The sequence below is a fragment of the Phocoena phocoena genome, chromosome 18 (assembly GCF_963924675.1).
Source record: "Phocoena phocoena chromosome 18, mPhoPho1.1, whole genome shotgun sequence".
NCBI classification, from domain to species: Eukaryota; Metazoa; Chordata; class Mammalia; order Artiodactyla; family Phocoenidae; genus Phocoena; species Phocoena phocoena.
In genome coordinates, this window is record NC_089236.1 from 51,827,845 (window position 1) to 51,846,115 (window position 18,271).

Consider the following 18,271-nt stretch of genomic DNA (forward strand, 5'->3'; position numbering starts at 1 on the left):
ATGCAGAGCCTCTCCCCATATTCTTTAGAATTTTATCTTCATGCATTATACTTTTGATTAAGGCCCATCTCACAGCATCTATTTCCTTTTCCCCACAAACTTTAAGAGGTCATCTCTACCTACATCCCCCATGTTCAAAGTAATTCACATGTGTTGCCAAGACTGTGGTCAAAGAAAATGTTTGTGAAGGACTTTTACTCCACATTGAGGACCAAACCACCTTGACAACAGGGGTTTTTGACAATAAACTCTGGGGAAAGGGCCCATTCATTCCTGGCCCTCCTGGCCAATTACCCAGTGAGGAGTCCTTCTGATGCCATTAGCCCTACAACAATTTAGGAAGCATTCCCAGTGTTCAGAGAACCCCTGAAATGAAATTAGACCAGTGTCTGAGCCATACCAAAGAGCCAAGACGAATAATTAAAGGGTGAATGTTTTATTCTTTAGTGTTTAATAGAATACATCACAAGTCACATAATCAATGATTCATTACTTCACACACAGGGAGGAAAGCAATATTGAGGATTTCTGTTATACAACTGGTTGTGAACACAGAGAGAGAACCAAAATCTCTAGAGCATTTAGATGGCTGAAGAAATTCTCGCTTAAAGTTTGGGCATGTCTGAAAAAACTTCCTCAGTTTTTAAAATATAAAAGGATTTTTCTTTTTCTTGGCTTTCTGTTTCATTAGAAAGCCTGATAATTGTATAATGATTTTTTCCCTTTCTCCTTCAATTTTGAGAAAATGGCTCAGTGATATGTATCACTGAGCATATAATATTTTCAACAATTTCATAATCCCAGATAACTCTGAGGGAATCTTACATTGTTTCTCAGGTAAGAGTTTTTTAGATGGCCAGAAAAATTTAAATAATGCGTAATTTGCATCTTCAAAATTAACATCCACAATGGATGTTTTAACCTTTGTCATTAAATGTCACAAATGCTGTTTGAGTGGTCATAAATGAATTGTCATCATTTGTATTCAATATTAATAGCAAAATTCACCAGCCTATAAAGTCAGAAAGACAGTTGTATAATAGTTTACATTACAATTAATGTTCACGTACCTCAAAACACATTTAGAATTAAAAAAAGAAAAAAACCTTGGAAAAAAATCACAAAATGTATAAGGTGACAAGAATTCTTGGTCAACTAGTTCAGCTTCCTACCACACGAGCTTATACTCTAATGTAAATATACTGGTTGAATTTCTTCCATCTTAGTTTCAAGGGCCCCAGTAGAGAATAGAAATCTTCAAACATTAATACTTTTAGATGTTTATCATCCAAAACTGTGACAAAGAAAAGTTAACTTCAACATAGCATGTTTCTGGCTCTAGGAAAGCCTATTTTAGGTACTATAGCCACTGGAAACACAAGACTATTTTATTTATTTCTCAAGAGATAGATTTAGGTCATCTAAGAAAACTAATTCAGCTTTTAAATGAGTTATAATAAGGAAAAACAGAAAAAAATTCCAAAGGATTTACTCTGGTAGGTTTACAATAAAAATATTCAGTTTACAATTTTAGAAATTTAAGTCAACTGAGTAAAGTATTTATGATTTAGATTATAAAAGAAATTCTTAAGGAATTCAATGCCTCCAGTCAATACTGTTCTAAATGCCTGCACTATCATCTATCACTTTTCATGTGGAGTACAAAAATGTTTTTGAACATTAGATTAGAATTTACCATAATTTAAAAAGTAAAAAATTATCAAAGCCTCACCTTACATGGCTTTAATGTAATAATAACATTCCACGGAAAATTCCAATAAAAATTGGAATATGTTATGAGCATGCCAGTTGCCTATTTTGTCTGAGAACTCACAGATTATGCATTTCCCCAGAAAAGCAACAGGCTCCATATATATATGGATCTGGTTTGAAAGAGAAGACAATTTTGTCTAGTATTATAAATTATCACTTTGCTATCAATGCAAAAACCAAATAGAACACAAGAATAAAAATCATACTGAAAGGGAAAATATTTAAGTCCCACACATTCAAGGAATATTTTCCACAACACGTAATTTGAAAAACTAAAATGAACACGGTTCATAGTCTACATGTTTTAAAAAACAGACAATATGTCAAACACTTGGTGCAAAAGCACTGAACATGGTACCTGTTTTTTAACCACCACTGTCAACCATTCTTTTTTAAAAAGGTAAATTTGTTATTAAAATCTAATGTCACTCAGTTGTATTTATGAACCAAATGGTAATTAGAGCCATTACATATGTAAATGCATGCTACACTGAGTCAGAGTAATGCAGTCATAATTTCTGAATAATTTATGACACCCTCCCAGGTTACTGAATGTCTTTGGAGAGCTTACTCAAATGGACGCTCAATATCTCATCCAAGCTCACAGATGACAACCAACACTCCAGCCCACTTTGTAGACCACTAAGGGTCCTTCTGTGGCTCAGAACACACGGTGAATAAGGGACCCAAAAGTGTAGAGGCCAAGTCATCTTATCTCAGTTATAGTATCCACCCAATGTAAAAATGAGTTTCCTACCCAGCCTGTACTTTGGGCTAAGGTAGAATTTGTCATGTATCAACTTCCAACTTTAGAGGGGATAGTCATCATAGAAGAAAGGTTGGTTTACCATCTCTAACCATCCAATTCCCAGTCCTTCAGATAATGAAAGGGGTTAGGGAGTACTGCGGGGCAGCAAGGATGTGTGGAGGAGTGAGACGTGCGTGCACAAAGCTGTGAAACAGTTCAACTCAAAGTCTTACAAGATAAAACTTTTAAGACATGGGTGGCAGAGACAAAACTTGAGCAATTTCCCGTGACTCCTGGAGCTGAGCAGATTTAACAAGGCAAATCAGAAATCTCTGAGTCTTGCCATACGTCAGTGGCTTTGATCTGTCCCAAGATGTTCTCAATTATGTGCTTTTTGTTGTACAATCTAACAGAATACCACATAGGGTGCAGAAATCTCTGTGACACTTACTTTTGGCCAGTGAGTGACATTCCCAAATCATTTCAGGCTTGAAACAGGGGTAAGTTCTGATGTGTTACCTAGCCCGAGAATACACCCAACACATAAGCAAATGTGACTTCCTGAATGTTTCTGCTTCCCTTACAATTACGGTCTTTGTAATTGTAACGCTAACTTTACTTTTCTAAACAGGCACCTCCAACAAAAGACCTCAAATCTTTCTCTTCCCCAATTAAAAAAAAAAAAAAAAAAGAATTGGTGGATTAAAAATACAGGTACCGTGGTTTATGTAGACAGTTAATCGACATATTAGTATACAACTAATATCCAAGCAAAACGTATGGAGCAAACTCAGCTTTAAGTATTTTTTTCCTAACCCAATTTCCCCATAGACAAGGATATAAGAAACTCATTGAAACATGTTGCTTTAGTATATACACCATCTGAAGCAAGTTACTGGGGGTAAAGACAGGAACGCTTATAGCATTAGTAAATTAATTAAAAAACTAAGTGATTCATGTAAAATGTTTATATATGGTATATACAGATTGGATCACGTGAGTCTAAGAATAAAACTGTTCCAATTCTTAACATCTGTTATGGACATATAGTAAGATACAGTACAAGATTCATTTTTAAAAAGAAGAAAAAATAGCGCTAAACACTGAAAACGACTCTTACAAAATCTTTTAAAAACCTACTTCAAGAGAATGATGCTGAAACAAATGAAAAAGGACAGGCTTCTCCATCATCACAGAATATCCAAAGGAGCCTCACAGCATGAAAGACAAAGATTCATTTCCCTTCACTTACAGTGTAGATACGATATACAGTGGGGATTTATTCCATGTTAGTGTAAAGGTATAAGTATAAGGCAACCAGGTCTCCTTCTGTTTCAGTTGCATTTACGTGGAACACAATTTTATTGCTCAGCTCACTTTTAAGTACTTATTTGCCTTCATTTAAAAATATTCCACTTTACAGCTGTCTACAGATGGCAGCCCTTGGCGATTCTATTCTCTGCAGCTCTGTCATTCGAAAAGATTCCATCTTAACTTCAAACAACCTGCATCAAAGTGGCATTTTTCAGGTTTGCCCAGAAGTCAACATTGGCTGGGCTTGCAGACAGTTAGGATTTTTAATAAGAGAACTTAAGTCTAAGTAACCTAAATCAACATATTTTGTTCAAGGAAATAGATTTTAAAATCAGGACTTATAATCAACAAGAAAATAAAGTTCAAAAACTAAAACCCTACTGGGTAACTCTTTGGTTAGGTTATATAAGTATCAGCAAAACAGTTAGTTCAATAAACTGCCAGGTGAGAGGAGATCTGTGATTCACCTTTACAAAATGCTTTGCATGTTTTCGTGTGCTATTTTGTTAATGTGCATGTACTCAGACGGACGGTACAAACTTCCAACTTTCAAATAATAAATGAGTATATCCGCTCCTCCCTTCCCACCCCTCCTACCCTCCTTCCTCCCTACCCACCCCACCCCCCAAGGCTTAAGAGCTAAGGTCCTACTGACAGTCACTGCAATAATACAGGTTTTCTTAATACCCACGACGTGCATTACTACCCAGCTCCGTTTACAGTCACAGCCAGGTGACCTCCCGCAATGCTCGGCGACCTGAGCTGTCATTCTCTCTTTCCCCCTCTTGCCAGTAACGGGTGCCATGTCAAGCAGTCGAACCAAGGGCTTCTGGCGGTGAGCCCAGGAGAAAGGGTGCCTCTTCAGGCAGGAGCGGAACTTTCTACAAGTTTAAACCACAGGCGAAGACCTTTAAATCTGCACAGAAACCAAACGCTCCTTCATTATGCCATCACCATATTCTTCTCCTACTTCTACCTGTAACTTTTCAAAACTTTATTCATTTATAGTCCCCGAACGGCCTCCGCGGGATCCTAATTCCAGCTCTGGAGTCTTCCAATCAGCCTTCTAAAACTTCACCTTTAAAGAGGGTCAAAAGACTACGCAATAAATGACCTTTCAAAACTATTCCCACACACTGCTACCGATTCTCTCTCTTAAACCGCGAATGAGTCATCAGGGCTTGAGAAGATTTCAAGGAATCTTCTATACACTGGACAGGGTCCAGTTAGGTTCGGAACAATTCAGTCATTCCCAGGTACTAGGTGACTTTGTAGCCACACTGCCCCACTACATCCAGACTGAAGGACAATCCGGGGGAGGGGTGGTTTGAGGCCGGGGGGCAGAGGAAGCATGGGGTGGAGAGGTACGTCTGGGCGCTCTCTTTTAGTGGGGTCCAGAGAAGACGAAGAAGCCGAGAGGATCTGTGGCTGCAGGTACTAAAGTGAGGGGTCAGTGGGTCTACCGCAGGTGGGGAACAGGGGAATGGGAGAACGTGGGGTGGGAGGGGAAATCTATAGCCCTCTCCCCGGCAAGAAGCAGAGGGAATGGGCGCGCTGGAGTCGCAAGAGGGTGTGGGGAGTTCACTCCCTGCAGAAGACGTACTCGGTGTAGCTGGTCCAGATCTTGTCCTCGTTCTGATCGGTGCTGCTGGCGAAGGCGCAAGTGCCCGTGGAACTGCACGCCACCATGTGGAAGCCCGACTCGGACAGCTTGTCGAAGGCCTGCTCCAGGAAGTTGAACTTGAGGTAATAGCGCGAGGTGTAGCGCTCCGGAGGCCGGTCGGGGTCCCGGCTCTCGTTCAGGGTGTCCCCGAACACCTCCTTGGCCAGCGATGTCTTGCCGCACACGGTGATGCGCGCCACTCGCCGGAACTTGGCGTCCGCCTGCGCGTCCCGCCCGATGGTGTAGGAGCCGCGGTAGCCGATGGTGATGTAGCCCGAACGTCGGCTGCCGTCCAACGACTGGGACGGCGTGAGCAGCGGGCCGGCCGCGCCCCCCGACGGGCTGCGGCTAGCCACCTCCAGGGTGGGCGACGGCGCCCCAGCCGAGGCGCCCTCCTGCTGCTCAGGCTCCGCGTAGCCGAGCGGCAGCAGCTCGTCGCCCAGCGAGCCCTCCTTCTGCACCCCGCGCCGCGAGTGCGGCGGCGGCGGCCCGGGGCCGGGCTGCTGGGGCTCCCCGAGGCGGCGCACGAGCTCCGGCAGCTCGAAGTACTCGGCCTCGCGCTGCAGCCGGCTGCGCTCGGGGAAGTAGTCAGGCAGCACGAGCTGCAAGTCCCGCAGGTAATCCAAGATGTAGCGGAAGAGGAAGCCGTCTCGGTCTAGAAAGAAGCGGCCTTTGCTGTCCCGGGCCAGCTCCTGCGGCTGCTGCTGCGTGAACATGCGCCAGAGCAACGAGTCGGGAACCGACACCACCGTGCAGCGCCGGGTCACATACACCTGGCCCCCCACGTTCAGCTCCACGATGTCGGGAAAGAGCGGCGGCTCAGCCGAGGACGACGAGGAGCCGCTGCCGCCGCCACCACCCCCGTTGGGTAGTCCACGAGTGCTGTCCGCCAGAGCCATGGCCAAGAGGTGGCCGGGCTAGGGCAGTGGCCGAGAGCCGGGCCGCGCGCCGGATCAGCCGCCGCCGCCTTTCTCGGACGCTCGTTCAGCCCTGCGCCCCGGCCCGCCGCTGCTACCGAGAGCCGCGCGGAGCCGAGCGCACGATGCGAGCGCGCCTCTGTGCGCCCCCGCGAGCCCCGCTGCACTCCTCCCGCCTCGCCCGCGCGCTTCAGGGGAGTGCCGGGTGGCGACCAGCGCGCTGCTTAAGTAGAGCCCGGCGCCGCGGCGCGCAGAAGGCGGGGGCGGCTGCGGAGCGGCGGAGCCTCGCTCCCAGGGCGGGAGGGGGTGGTGGGGCGGGGAATCGATTTGCATCTGAAACGCTGACGCCGCGGCCCGCTGCTGGCTCCACCCCGGCTCGCGCGCCGCCGGGACACCCCGACTTCCCTACCGCCTCCTCGCCCGGCGCTCTAGCCCCTTCCCGCTCCTGCCCAACTTTCTTCCTCTTCCAAAGCGGACAGAACCTGGGCTCGGCCGCTTCGGAAGACGAACCTTCTTTGGAGGGGCAGTCACTGCGCCTCCTCTCCTCCTAACTGCAGCCGGAGACTGTGGAAGGAGCACGTGAACTTTCCGGCTCCCCCCACCCGGGGAGTGGAAGGGCCTGGCTGCCCCCGAAGACCAGCCGCTTTAAACACGCGGCTCGTCTCGTTGCTGAAAGTTCTAGAGAGAGCCCAAAAAATCTGGAGAGGCGGTGGGGCCGCCCCGGCCTGGAGGCAGCTAGATTTTGTTCGCGCGTACGAGTAGCCTCGTAAAGACCCTAGAAACAAAAAGCTAACCTCGGTATCCTGCTGTAGAACGCTCTCCCATAGTTTATTTTCTGGGTAAAATGGCAAACTCATTAGTTGGGAGACCTCAAAATAGGAGGAAATGGCAAAAGGGGAACTTGGGTGAGTTCAAGGAGTGACTTCGGGGCGTGTTCCCCTCCCGGTGGCGGACGCGACCTTCCCCCACCCCCGCTTTTTGGCCAAGCTGAAGGGGCATGTACTGTGAGGCCTAAGGGAAAAAGCTACGTGTCCGCGGCCCTATCAGCCCCGGGTGAATCGCGCTGTGGAACTCGGAGGGTTTGAAGATCAAATATAATTTAGAAAACCTACCTTTCAAACCCTGCGTCTTTATCCTCCCAAAGGTCCAGGCGCACCCGCTCTCCCGCGGGCCTGGGTCACTCTGTTCAGCCCTTTCCGAGTACCCTCTAGCCTCAGGGTCTTTGTACACTTGAAGGCCCGCTCTAGATCCCTTCCGGTCCTCTTCCTTCGCACTCGTATTCGCCCTTCACAATGCAGCACCCAGGTCTCCGCCGCCGCGAAAGCTTCCCTGACTTCCCAGGTGGGTGGGGCTTCGGACGGCCCCTTCCACGTGCCCTAACGCCCAACACATTCTGACATTACGCGTCTGTGAGTGATTATCTAATCTCTGACTTTGGTAAATAGCTTCCTGATGGATACGTTGAAGAGAGGGTAGTGAAGAATGTTTAGCAATCATCAAGTCAATGGTTATTTGTTGTGCACCAGCTATTCATTCGGCCGCGCCGGGTAGAAAAACAATGTAAGACGGAATAGGCTCCACAGAGCTTTCCGTGTAGCCCGGTAGGCAAGGGTCAGAAGTCTGAGCAGTTATCAGATCGGTTTGAAGTACAGACTGTCAATCAGTATAAATCAGGCGAGATCTTTGTTCTTGATAATAATGTTTCACCTTTTGTGTAACTACCCCATGAGCTTTACAGTCTCCTCGTGGATGTGTGTCATTGGTACTTTGAAATGTTTATGTCTGCTGAACAGTCATCCATGTCAGTGTACTGAAATAAGATCTAGTGAGACCAGCTCACTTAACTGCAAGTACAGACTGTGATACTGAATATATTTGACCACTCTTTTTTTGTTTGTTCTTTGGTATAAACAATAGCTGACACAAAAGTTCCAAGTTCCAAAGCTGAATTTCTAGGCAGCTGGGCTACTACTTGTAATATCGGTGTCAAAGCCCTAAAGAAACCAGTCTCTTTTTCTGTAAATCCAAGAAAAGCCTTTTTCATATCAATTCCATACATATTTTTGTATCATTACTTTGTTCATCATATCAGCAAATCCTGTCAGTTCTGCCTTCAGAATTCTTCCAGGCTATTAACATGTTTCACCACCTCCCTGCCATCACCCGGGACCAAGCCACCCATCACCTCTTGCATTGGCCTCCTAACTGCTTCCACCTTTGCCTCCTAGTCTTTTATCACCAGAACGAAAAGAGAGATCCTATTATAACCTAAGTCAGATCATGTCACTGTGACCAAAGCCCCTCACTGGCTTCCCATCTCACCAAAAGTAAAAACCAAAGTACTTTCATTGCTTACAATACTCTACAAGATTGGAGCTGTCCCACCGGAACCTCTCAGACCCGTCCCCTGCCACTCTCCCAGGAGCTCCATGCTTTAACCACATTACCCCCACTCCCTACTGTTTGCTCAGGGCCTTTGCACTCCCTGCTCCCTGTGCTGAAAGACTCACTTCCCCTCCCCCTCTTATCTTCCTCATCTTGTTCAGGTGTCTCCCTTCTCACCTTCTTCAGGCCTCTGCAGCAAGACCTTCCCTTGATCACCCTATTTAATATAGCACAGCTCCGCCCAAGCAGCATCCATTTCCCTGCTTTAATTGTTTACTGTTTGTTTCCCTGCATTAGAATATAAAGTCCAAGAGAGCATAGATTTGGGTTTGCTTGATTCATCACCACATCCCCAGTGCCTAGAACAGAACTGTCATATAATAGACATTGGATAAATATCTGTTTCCCACTTGTTTATTCCACCAATATTTATTAAAGGTCTACTACTATATGTTCTAGGCAACATGTTAAAAAAAAATAATCTCTGCTTTCTTGGAGCTTCCAGGCTTGTGAGGGAGACAGATAATAAATATATAGATGAGTAAATCTACTTCAGGTAGAGATAAATGCCATGAAGAAAATAAAATTATGAAATGAGACAGAGGGACTGAGTACAGGGATACTAGTTTATATAGACTGGCTGGGAGCCTCTCCACGAAAGTGGCATTTGAGCTGAATAATAAGCAAGAAAGCCATGAGACGTTCTGGAGGAAGAACATTCCAGGCAGAGGGCAAAGCAAGTGAAAGGAGTCTGGGTTAGGAATGATTTTGGTACATCTCACAGTAGAAGTTTGTCTATTGTATCATCTGCTTGTATCTCCAGAGTGCCCTTGAAGAGATCAGCACAAGCTCAAATGTGAGCCATACTGCAGGCCTAGACACTACCTTCATTCTCCATCACTTAACATATTCACCCTCCATAGGCTGGTCTACTGCAGGAAGCCATCAGGATTTCCTTACAGAAGTCTCAGTTGTGCGTGAGAGGAATAATAATGAATGAAACAGGTGATGTAAGACTGAAGGAATAATTTTCTGCTTAATTTTGTATGTTCTATTTCCTGCCTACTGGATAGTGTCATGAAATTCAAGAGGAAATAAAATAGGGAACTTTAATGCTGGGACTTAAAGGCCTGAGTGTTTATAGAGGAAGGGAGGGGCCATAACTCTCTAGCTTCTTCAATAGGTTAAATATGCTTCATTGTCAGAGGATAAGGGAGGATTTGGGAAGCCACTAGCTCTGTGTCTCATCTCAATCCAGCTTCTAGTGATGGATACGTTGATGGTCATTGTTTCTTTTCAAGTGACTGTGTATGTACTTTCCTACATAACAGACAGCTGTCCTTTTATCCTAAAGCGTAGGGTATTGGAAACATCTCTGGACCTACATTCTCATCTGATTTGTGTCTCTTCCCCCACCTATTGCCTTCCAATCAGCTTCCCACCCTACCTCCACTGCACGTAGTAAGTATTCTGAACACCAAAGATTTAAGAAAGAAATGAGGAAGATTACGAGAAATATAAAGTTAAAAGGGGGGGAAGAACTGGGGTGAAATGAAGTGAGTGCCTCTGAGGATTGAATAAATTTAATATATGTGAAAACGGTCTGTAAGCTGTAAAACACCATTCAAGTGTCAGAATCAGTATTTTCTACTGTCTATCATGCTTGACAAGTCTCCTCAGTAAATACTGAATGAATAAATGAATGGCAGAAACATTAAAATGAATGCTGTGAGGAAAGGGGAGAAGAGACAGAATCAGAAATTGTCCCAAACAAGTGTTTAGCTCATTCATCATCCTCGCAATATGTGTGCATCTTATCTGTATGCAGGCTTTAAAAATCATTGACTTTTTGCATTCAGGGGGAGAAAAGAATTAGATACAGAGAGATTAAATAACATTAAGCTTAAATGAACCAGGGGATAAAATGATCTTAATGAAGATCTGGTAAAAGATATGCCAATAACTAATCTTTAAAAAAGAGTGAAAATGTTATGTGAGGGACATTGCCAAAATACTAGGTCTAGAAAGTAAATTCCAACATCACTATTATATGATTTTTATACCTAAGAGAACCAGAGAAACAAAAATTAATAATGTTGGAAATTTTTATTTCCATATCCTTATAAACAGTATCTGAAGCTTTTCCAGGAAACAGGTAATAATATGATAGCAAGCGTTTATATAGCACTTACTATGTGCCAGCCCAGTTAATAGAACTATACGAGTATTAGCACGTTTAATCTTCACGATAACTCCATGGGGTTGGTACTGTTATTACCTGATTTTTAGAAGAGCAAATGAGTGGTGGAGCTGGGATTTGAACCCAGGCGGTCTAACTTTAAAATTTGTGCTTTTAAATACTGTGTGTGTGTGTGTGTAACTATGTATATAAAAACACTTCTATGAATGCTTTATATGTAGGAAAGAAATAGGTTCTATGATTTCCCCCACTTTACAGATGATGAGCCCAAGGCAAAGAGAGGTTAGGTAATGGGACCAAGATAATGCAGCCATTTAGCCCTGCTAAGCACAAGAATGGTGTTCTAACGTCCATGGACTTATGATCTACAGGACTGGCAACCAGAAACTCAAAGTAGCTACTGTGAAAGAATTAGGATTAGGAAGGAGTTAAATCCTTGGCTCTCATTTCTCCTTCTATCGATGGCACAATCCTGCCTCCTTAGAATCTCCAAGGACATACTAAGCCCACAGACAGAATGGACACATTGTTGTCCTACTCTTCACCCGAGTCCTACACACAATAAATATATGATTTTACTTCTGGCTCTCTAAAATACCATGATGGTTTACAAAGCACCAGGTTTGTGGTATGTTTACTCAGTTTTATTCTGATCTCATTTACTGTGGACTAGGATAAAGTGAGTCCATGGAAACTGTTGAGACCTAGGTTCTAGTATTCAAAAGCAAGTAGTATCTACTGGTCTTCTGGAGCTTGTAAAATTGAACAAATGTATTCTACTCTGGCCTTAGATGTCACACTGAGCACAAAAATAACTGGCCCTCATGCACATGGGTGATTCTGGAATTTCTGACAGAGGCTAATTATTAACATCACTGATGTTTCATGTGAATCTGAGGGTTTTGGTTTCAAATTGTGATATTAAACCTAGAGGTTAATTATAAATGAGTTATCACATTGTATTCTAGTGCTTCACTGTTTCGAGGGCTTTCACATTGTCAGGTTCACTTGATGATCACAACTTTGGAGGATGTTATTCAACAGTGTCACAAATGAAGAAAGAATCTCAGAAAGGTTAGTGACTGACATTGCCTCTCAGGTAGCACCAGAATGCAAATGGTGCCTTTCAGGTAGCTGGGATGCAGTGCTGGGATGCAAATGGATGCTTCCTGACTCCTCATTCAGTGCTCTTCAAACTCCTTAGCAGCCCTATCAAATCTGCTCCATTAATGCCCCCAATGAGGGCTGGCACTCAGAATAATCACCTTGGGGACTCTAGGCTTATTTGAGAGATGTCAGAATCACCCACCACTTTTGGCATATCTGTTCAGGAATTTTCTTCAGGGCTAGTTTACACAAGAATATTATTTCATTAATTTACACCTATGCCAAATTTTGGGTTGATCGCTTTTTACAAGGCTGTAATACAGGGCACCACACTGCAGGACACACCCACATGCCTGAGAATAATTAGGACAAAGCCAGTTTTCATGAGTGTGAAACTAAAGTAATGATTGTCAGACAATCAGTAAAGACTAGACTATCACCTTTTGACATTGGGTTTTATTTAAAGATCTCATCCCTGGAATTCCCTAATCAGCTGAATGGCATTGAGTTTAGGTTACTCAGAAAGAAGAAAGGCTGATTCAACTTCAAAGATTTTAATATGTGGTTCCAGAAAGTCTGCATATTTCACTGTGTGTACATATGTAACTATGTATATAAACATTTTCACATAATGGGCAACTACTTATGTAATTGTAAGATCATTTGTTTGATATAATTAAGGGGGGGGAAAACACCTTTCCCCAGTTTGCTTTCCAGAAATATGCATAATATTTCACAGTAGGGAAATGGCCTCAAACTGTGCTAAACTTTAAATTTATATTACGTAATAGGATTTGTTTTTAGAAAATAGGTTTCTTTTCTTACAGTAAAGTATAGATGAGTAAATCATACACATTGGAGTTGGATGAACCTACGTTCTTCTTCTGGCCTTGTTACTTAAAATCTGAGATACTGGGTGAAGTTATTTAAATATTCTGAACTTTAGATCTTTATCTTATAATGGAGCAAAAACACCTGTTTCACCAGACTCCTGTGAAGTTAAATGAGATGATATAAAGCATTTCATTTCACACTGTCCAGCACATAACGGACACATCATAAACATAAGTTTCTGCCTCTACCCTCCCACTCCCCCGTTTCCATTGACTTCTGTAACCCAAACAGTTTCTTGTTGAGTGTGCTTTCCTTGCTCTCCTCCAAGCTTTATTTCTTTTTCTTGGATGACATCTCTTCAGTAGTATCTTTAGTGGACCAGGGTCAATAGCATTTCATCTGCAGTTCCTCACTCTTCCCAGGAGTCAGTCATTTCTCACAAATTTGCTCTTTGGTTGGAAGATGTAATCAAAATCTAGATAGCTTGGGACTCTCCATTTCAGAGCTTATTTCTCATCCTAGTCTTTGCATCTCAAGTGACAGTTACTAACATAGCTTAGTTTTATCTCTAACTAAAAACTCAGCCTGCCATTGGCAACACCTGGGAGAGAAAGTCTAGGTAGAAATGGGCAGAGGTCCTTGTAAGGAGGGGCCTAAGAAACTCCAGATGTCCTCAGAATCCTAAGAGAGTGACTTCCTTCAGGAACTGATGAAGATCCAAGACTAAAGAGGGCAGAGCAGCAAGAATGCCATCCCCAAGGGCAACTGTGGTGGTTCCCCATATCTCCCAGGCTGTGAGGAGGCACAGGAGGAAGACACAAATGCAGACTGCATCACTGTGGCAGATATTACTGGAAGAAATATCAACAGCGCAGGGGACGTTTAGTTCCTCCTTATGTTGTATTCAACATCCCTTCAAGTATTTATGAAGTGGCTGCTATGTGCCTGATCTTCCTGGAAGTCATGGATGGTCCATGATTTATGAGAAAGTATGAAATATCAAAGTGAGTGGCCAGTAATGGTAGGAGCCATCAGGAGTTCCACATGTCACATATGCAGATCATAGGGAGGGAAGTTACCTTCCTTGTCACTCAGTATTCTCTAAAGAAGCAGAACCGGGCTTCCCTGGTGGTGCAGTGGTTGGGAGTCCGCCTGCCGATGCAGGGGACGCGGGTTCGTGCCCCAGTCCGGGAGGATCCCACATGCCGCAGAGCGGCTGGGCCTGTGAGCCATGGCCGCTGAGCCTGTGCATCCGGAGCCTGTGCTCCACAATGGGAGAGGCCACAACAATGAGAGGCCCGCGTACCGCAAAAAAAAAAAAATAATAATAATAATAAAAAAAGAAACAGAACAAATAGGATAGATGTCTGTATATATAGTTGTATCTATATCTATGAAATGATAGATATACAGAGAGAGAGGTTGATTGATTTTAAAGAATTGTCTCACATAATTGTGGAGGCTGGTAAGTCTGATGTCTGTAGGGCAAACCAGTTGGCTGCAAATTCAGGCAAGAGTTGAAGTTGCAGTCTTAAGTCTAAAATCTGTAGGGCAGGCAGGGAAGATGGAAACTCAGGCAGGATCTCTACGCTACGTTGACGTGGAATTCCTTCTTCTCTGAGAAACATCAGTTTTTTGTTCTTATGGCCTTCAGTTGACTGGATGAGGCCCACCTGCATTATCAAGGATAATCCACTTAAAGCTAACTAATTTGTAAGTGTTAATCGTGTCTTCAAAATACCATTGCAGCAACATCTAGACTAGTGTTTGACCAGACAGCTGGGCACCATAATCTAGCTAAGCTGACACATAACATTAACCATCATAATTTCCAAGCAGTGTTTTATTGGAAGTGAAACTGAGCTTCTTTTGAGGAAAGATGCCTGTTCATCAGCAAGAAGCCACAGCTTCATAAGCTATAAAAAACTGATACTATACTCATGTTTAGTGTAAGAGCATCTGTGGTTTAGTCTTCTTAGTCCCCCTGTACTTAGGATTAAGTTTCAGACAGACTTGTGGAGTCCAAGCTGTTTTTAACAGAGGAACTATAGTAGTTCCACTCTCAGCTTTATTAGTTTGGGAGTGGAGGAGACCCTCTACTGTATTTATAGTACCATGAGTAGAGATAAACTAGGTTTTTTGGATACACTGCATAAGGTACATAAATGCTCAATCATTGATGAAGATATTCTCTATTATTTATTAATCTATTATGTATCATTTATTATGCCTCTATTCAAAAAGCATGAAGCGATCACAGAGGAAGGAAGCATTTTGTAACTAAACTGACAATGCCCAAATTCCCTCAGAAAATCACTTTTCCCACCCCCTACAGATCTTTCTATGTCTTCCATCTATATGAACAGCATGTCAAAGGGTTGACCTTTCCTACTCATGAATGAGACAATCAAATGTTCTGCTTTCCAAGAAGAGAGAAAAGATGGTTCCCAGAAAATAGAGACAAGAAAACTTAACATTCCTCCCCATAAAAATTCCATAATGGATGATTAAATAGACTGTTTTTGACCTTTTGAGAGAGGGGGGGGGAGAGAGAGAGGGAGAGAAAGAGAGAGCGAGCGAGAATTGCCTTCTGGAGACAATATGAGCTCACCCTGAGTAAGTCAGGTCAAACAAAATACTTTCCCTTCTCGGACAGCATTATTAATCTCATGAACTGTAGTAATACTGTGGACACAGTATATTATATTTTTGCAAGGATTTCCCAGCTCATTCATGATATCTTTTTGGACAATGAGAAATGTAAGCTAGATAATAGTTTCAATTAGATGGACACATTGTTGATAAGACAGGTCTATTCAAAGATTGTTGATGAATGGAACAATGGCAAACTGAAGAGAAAAGCTAGAAATAAGATTTTGTTTTAGCACTTTTCTACTGAACTTTTAATTTATCAACAACTAAGTTAATCAAAGCTAAATGAATCGGGCTTCCCTGGTGGCGCAGTGGTTGAGAGTCTGCCTGCCGATGCAGGGGACGTGGGTTCGTGCCCCGGTCCGGGAAGATCCCACATGCCGCGGACCGGCTGGGCCCGTGGGCCATGGCCGCTGAGCCTGTGCGTCCGGAGCCTGTGCTCCGCAATGGGAGAGGCCACAACAGTGAGAGGCCCGCGTACCTCAAAACACAAACAAACAAACAAAAACTAAATGAATCAAAATAAAAAGTTAAGTGCGTATGTGGGAATCATGCTAAAAAGTATTTATAGATGACATGGATCTTGGTGGGCTAACCAATCCAACAAATAGGGAACTGACAATCATTCACGTGGGTTTCAGTAACAAAGAGAAACAAACAAGAGAGGATATAATAAGGATAAATGTAAAGTTATGCAGCTGATTAAGATATAGCTTAGCAGAACTTCATGTGAAAAATTATCTGGGACTCTGCATCAGCTGCAAGTTCAAGAAGCCAATAAGATGGCATGGCTGTAACACACACATGCACACACACCCAAATACAATAGCTTTTAAAAGTTGGAAAGGACCTTAGAAATTATTCAAGTCAAATCTCCCATGTTTCAGAGAAAAGCTGAGCATGCAATAATAAAAACACATTTACTGATAGTAAAACCACATCTGGTATTTATGTATGTTTTATTGTAGACATCGTACTCTTTAAAGTTACTTTATTGTGTTCTTGATTTGCATGTCTCTAATGATTAGTGATGTTGAGCACCTTTTCATATATTTCTTGTCCATCTGGATGTCTTCTTTGTAGAAATATCTATTCAATTCCTTTGCCCATTTTTTAGTTGGGTTACTTGTTTTTCTGCTCTTGAGGTAAAGGAGTTCCTCATATATTTTGGATATTAACCTCTTATCAGATATATGGTTTGCAAATATGTTCTCCATTTCTGTTGGTTGCCTTTTCATTTTGTTGACTCTTTCCTTTGCTGTGCAATAGTTTTTTACTTTGATGTAGTCCCATTTGTCTATTTTTGCTTTTATTGCCTAAATAAATTGCCTAAATCTATTCATCGACAGATAAATAGATTAAGAAAAGGTGGTATATATACATACAATGGAATATTATTCGGCCTTAAAAAAAGAAGGAAATCATGCCATTTGGGGGACAACATGGATGAGTCTGGAGGACACTAGGCTAAGCGAAATAAGCCAGACACAGAAGGACAAATACTACAGAATATCACTTATATAAGGAATCTAAAATAGTCAAACTCAAGGAAGCAGAGAGCAGAATATGGTCGCCAGGGGCTGGGAGAAGAGAGGAACAGGGAGGTATTAGTCAAATGACACAATATTTCAGTTGACAGAATGATGAAATGATGAATATGTCCCAGAGAACTACAGCACGTCATAGTGCCTATAGTTCACAACACTGTACTGTATACTTAAAATTTTGCTACAACGGTAGGTCTTATGTTAAGTGTTCTTATCACAAATGATAATAACAATAAGTAAAGAAAAAGAGTTACTTTAATAGCCATGAATGTATTTTCATAGAGTGTAAGCAAGGTTGTGAGGAACCTGAAAACCACCATATAACAAATATAAAATGTCAAGAGGTTTTTTTGTGTGTTTTTTTTTTAGCCTAGAATATAGTAGAATACCATAGAAGGGAGTACTATTAGAGGCAGCATGGCAGCTGTATTCTTTACAAAGTGAAAGGGCGAAACTAGAGCCTACAGATAGAAGTTCTTAAAAGGAAAAGTTCAGGTTTAGCTTAAGGAAAGCTTTTTGAACAACTAGTGCCACCCATTGATGGGAAAGGCCACTTCAACAAGAGCTGGTTTCCCATTCCTACCATAGATCTAAGCTATAGACCCACCAAAGACAGGCAACAGAGAAGGGATTCATGATTTGAGTTAAGAAGCTGTACTAAGTGATCTCTATTCCTTTCTATTTCTAAGATTCTACAATTTCAGAGCACAACAGGTGCTGTTTCTAACTTTGTCTCCCATTTTCAGGGACCTATACTTTCTATTCAATTTTTCTTTACACTTAAAATTTTCTAAGAAATAAATTCTAGGGCTCACTTCGGCAGCACATATACTAAAAATTAGAATACAGAGAAGATTAGCATGGCCCCTGAACAAAGATGACACGCAAATTCGTGAAGCATTCCATGTCTGAGGGGGATTAGCAGATACAGATTACTACATATAAAACAGATAAACAACAAGGTCCTGTTGTATAACACAGGGAACTATATTCAATATCCTGTAATGAACCATAATGGAAAAGAATATATGTGTGTGTGTGTATCTGAATCACTTTGCTGTCCACCAGAAACTAACACAACATTGTAAATCAACTACACTTCAATTTAAAAAAACGCATTCCCTTTACCCC

At 42.6% G+C, this 18,271-nt stretch overlaps 1 protein-coding gene and 1 non-coding gene across 2 annotated transcripts; one reads left to right on the top strand and one right to left on the bottom strand.

Annotated features, from left to right (window-relative positions):
- Nucleotides 1-5,416: 5,416 nt before the first annotated feature.
- Nucleotides 5,417-6,397, bottom strand: KCTD12 (potassium channel tetramerization domain containing 12). The gene has a single exon (XM_065896256.1). It carries the CDS (start codon nt 6,395-6,397, stop codon nt 5,417-5,419), a length of 981 nt encoding a protein of 326 aa, XP_065752328.1.
- Nucleotides 6,398-17,947: 11,550 nt separating this feature from the next.
- On the top strand, nt 17,948-18,052 carry LOC136137902 (U6 spliceosomal RNA). Its single transcript, XR_010656762.1, has one exon. It is a non-coding gene; the product is annotated as a U6 spliceosomal RNA (small nuclear RNA).
- The last annotated feature ends 219 nt before the right edge of the window (nt 18,053-18,271 follow it).

Coding starts and splice junctions, on each gene's coding strand:
- KCTD12 (XM_065896256.1), bottom strand. CDS start 6,397: ATGGCTCTGGCGGACAGCACTCGTGGACTACCCAACGGGGGTGGTGGC.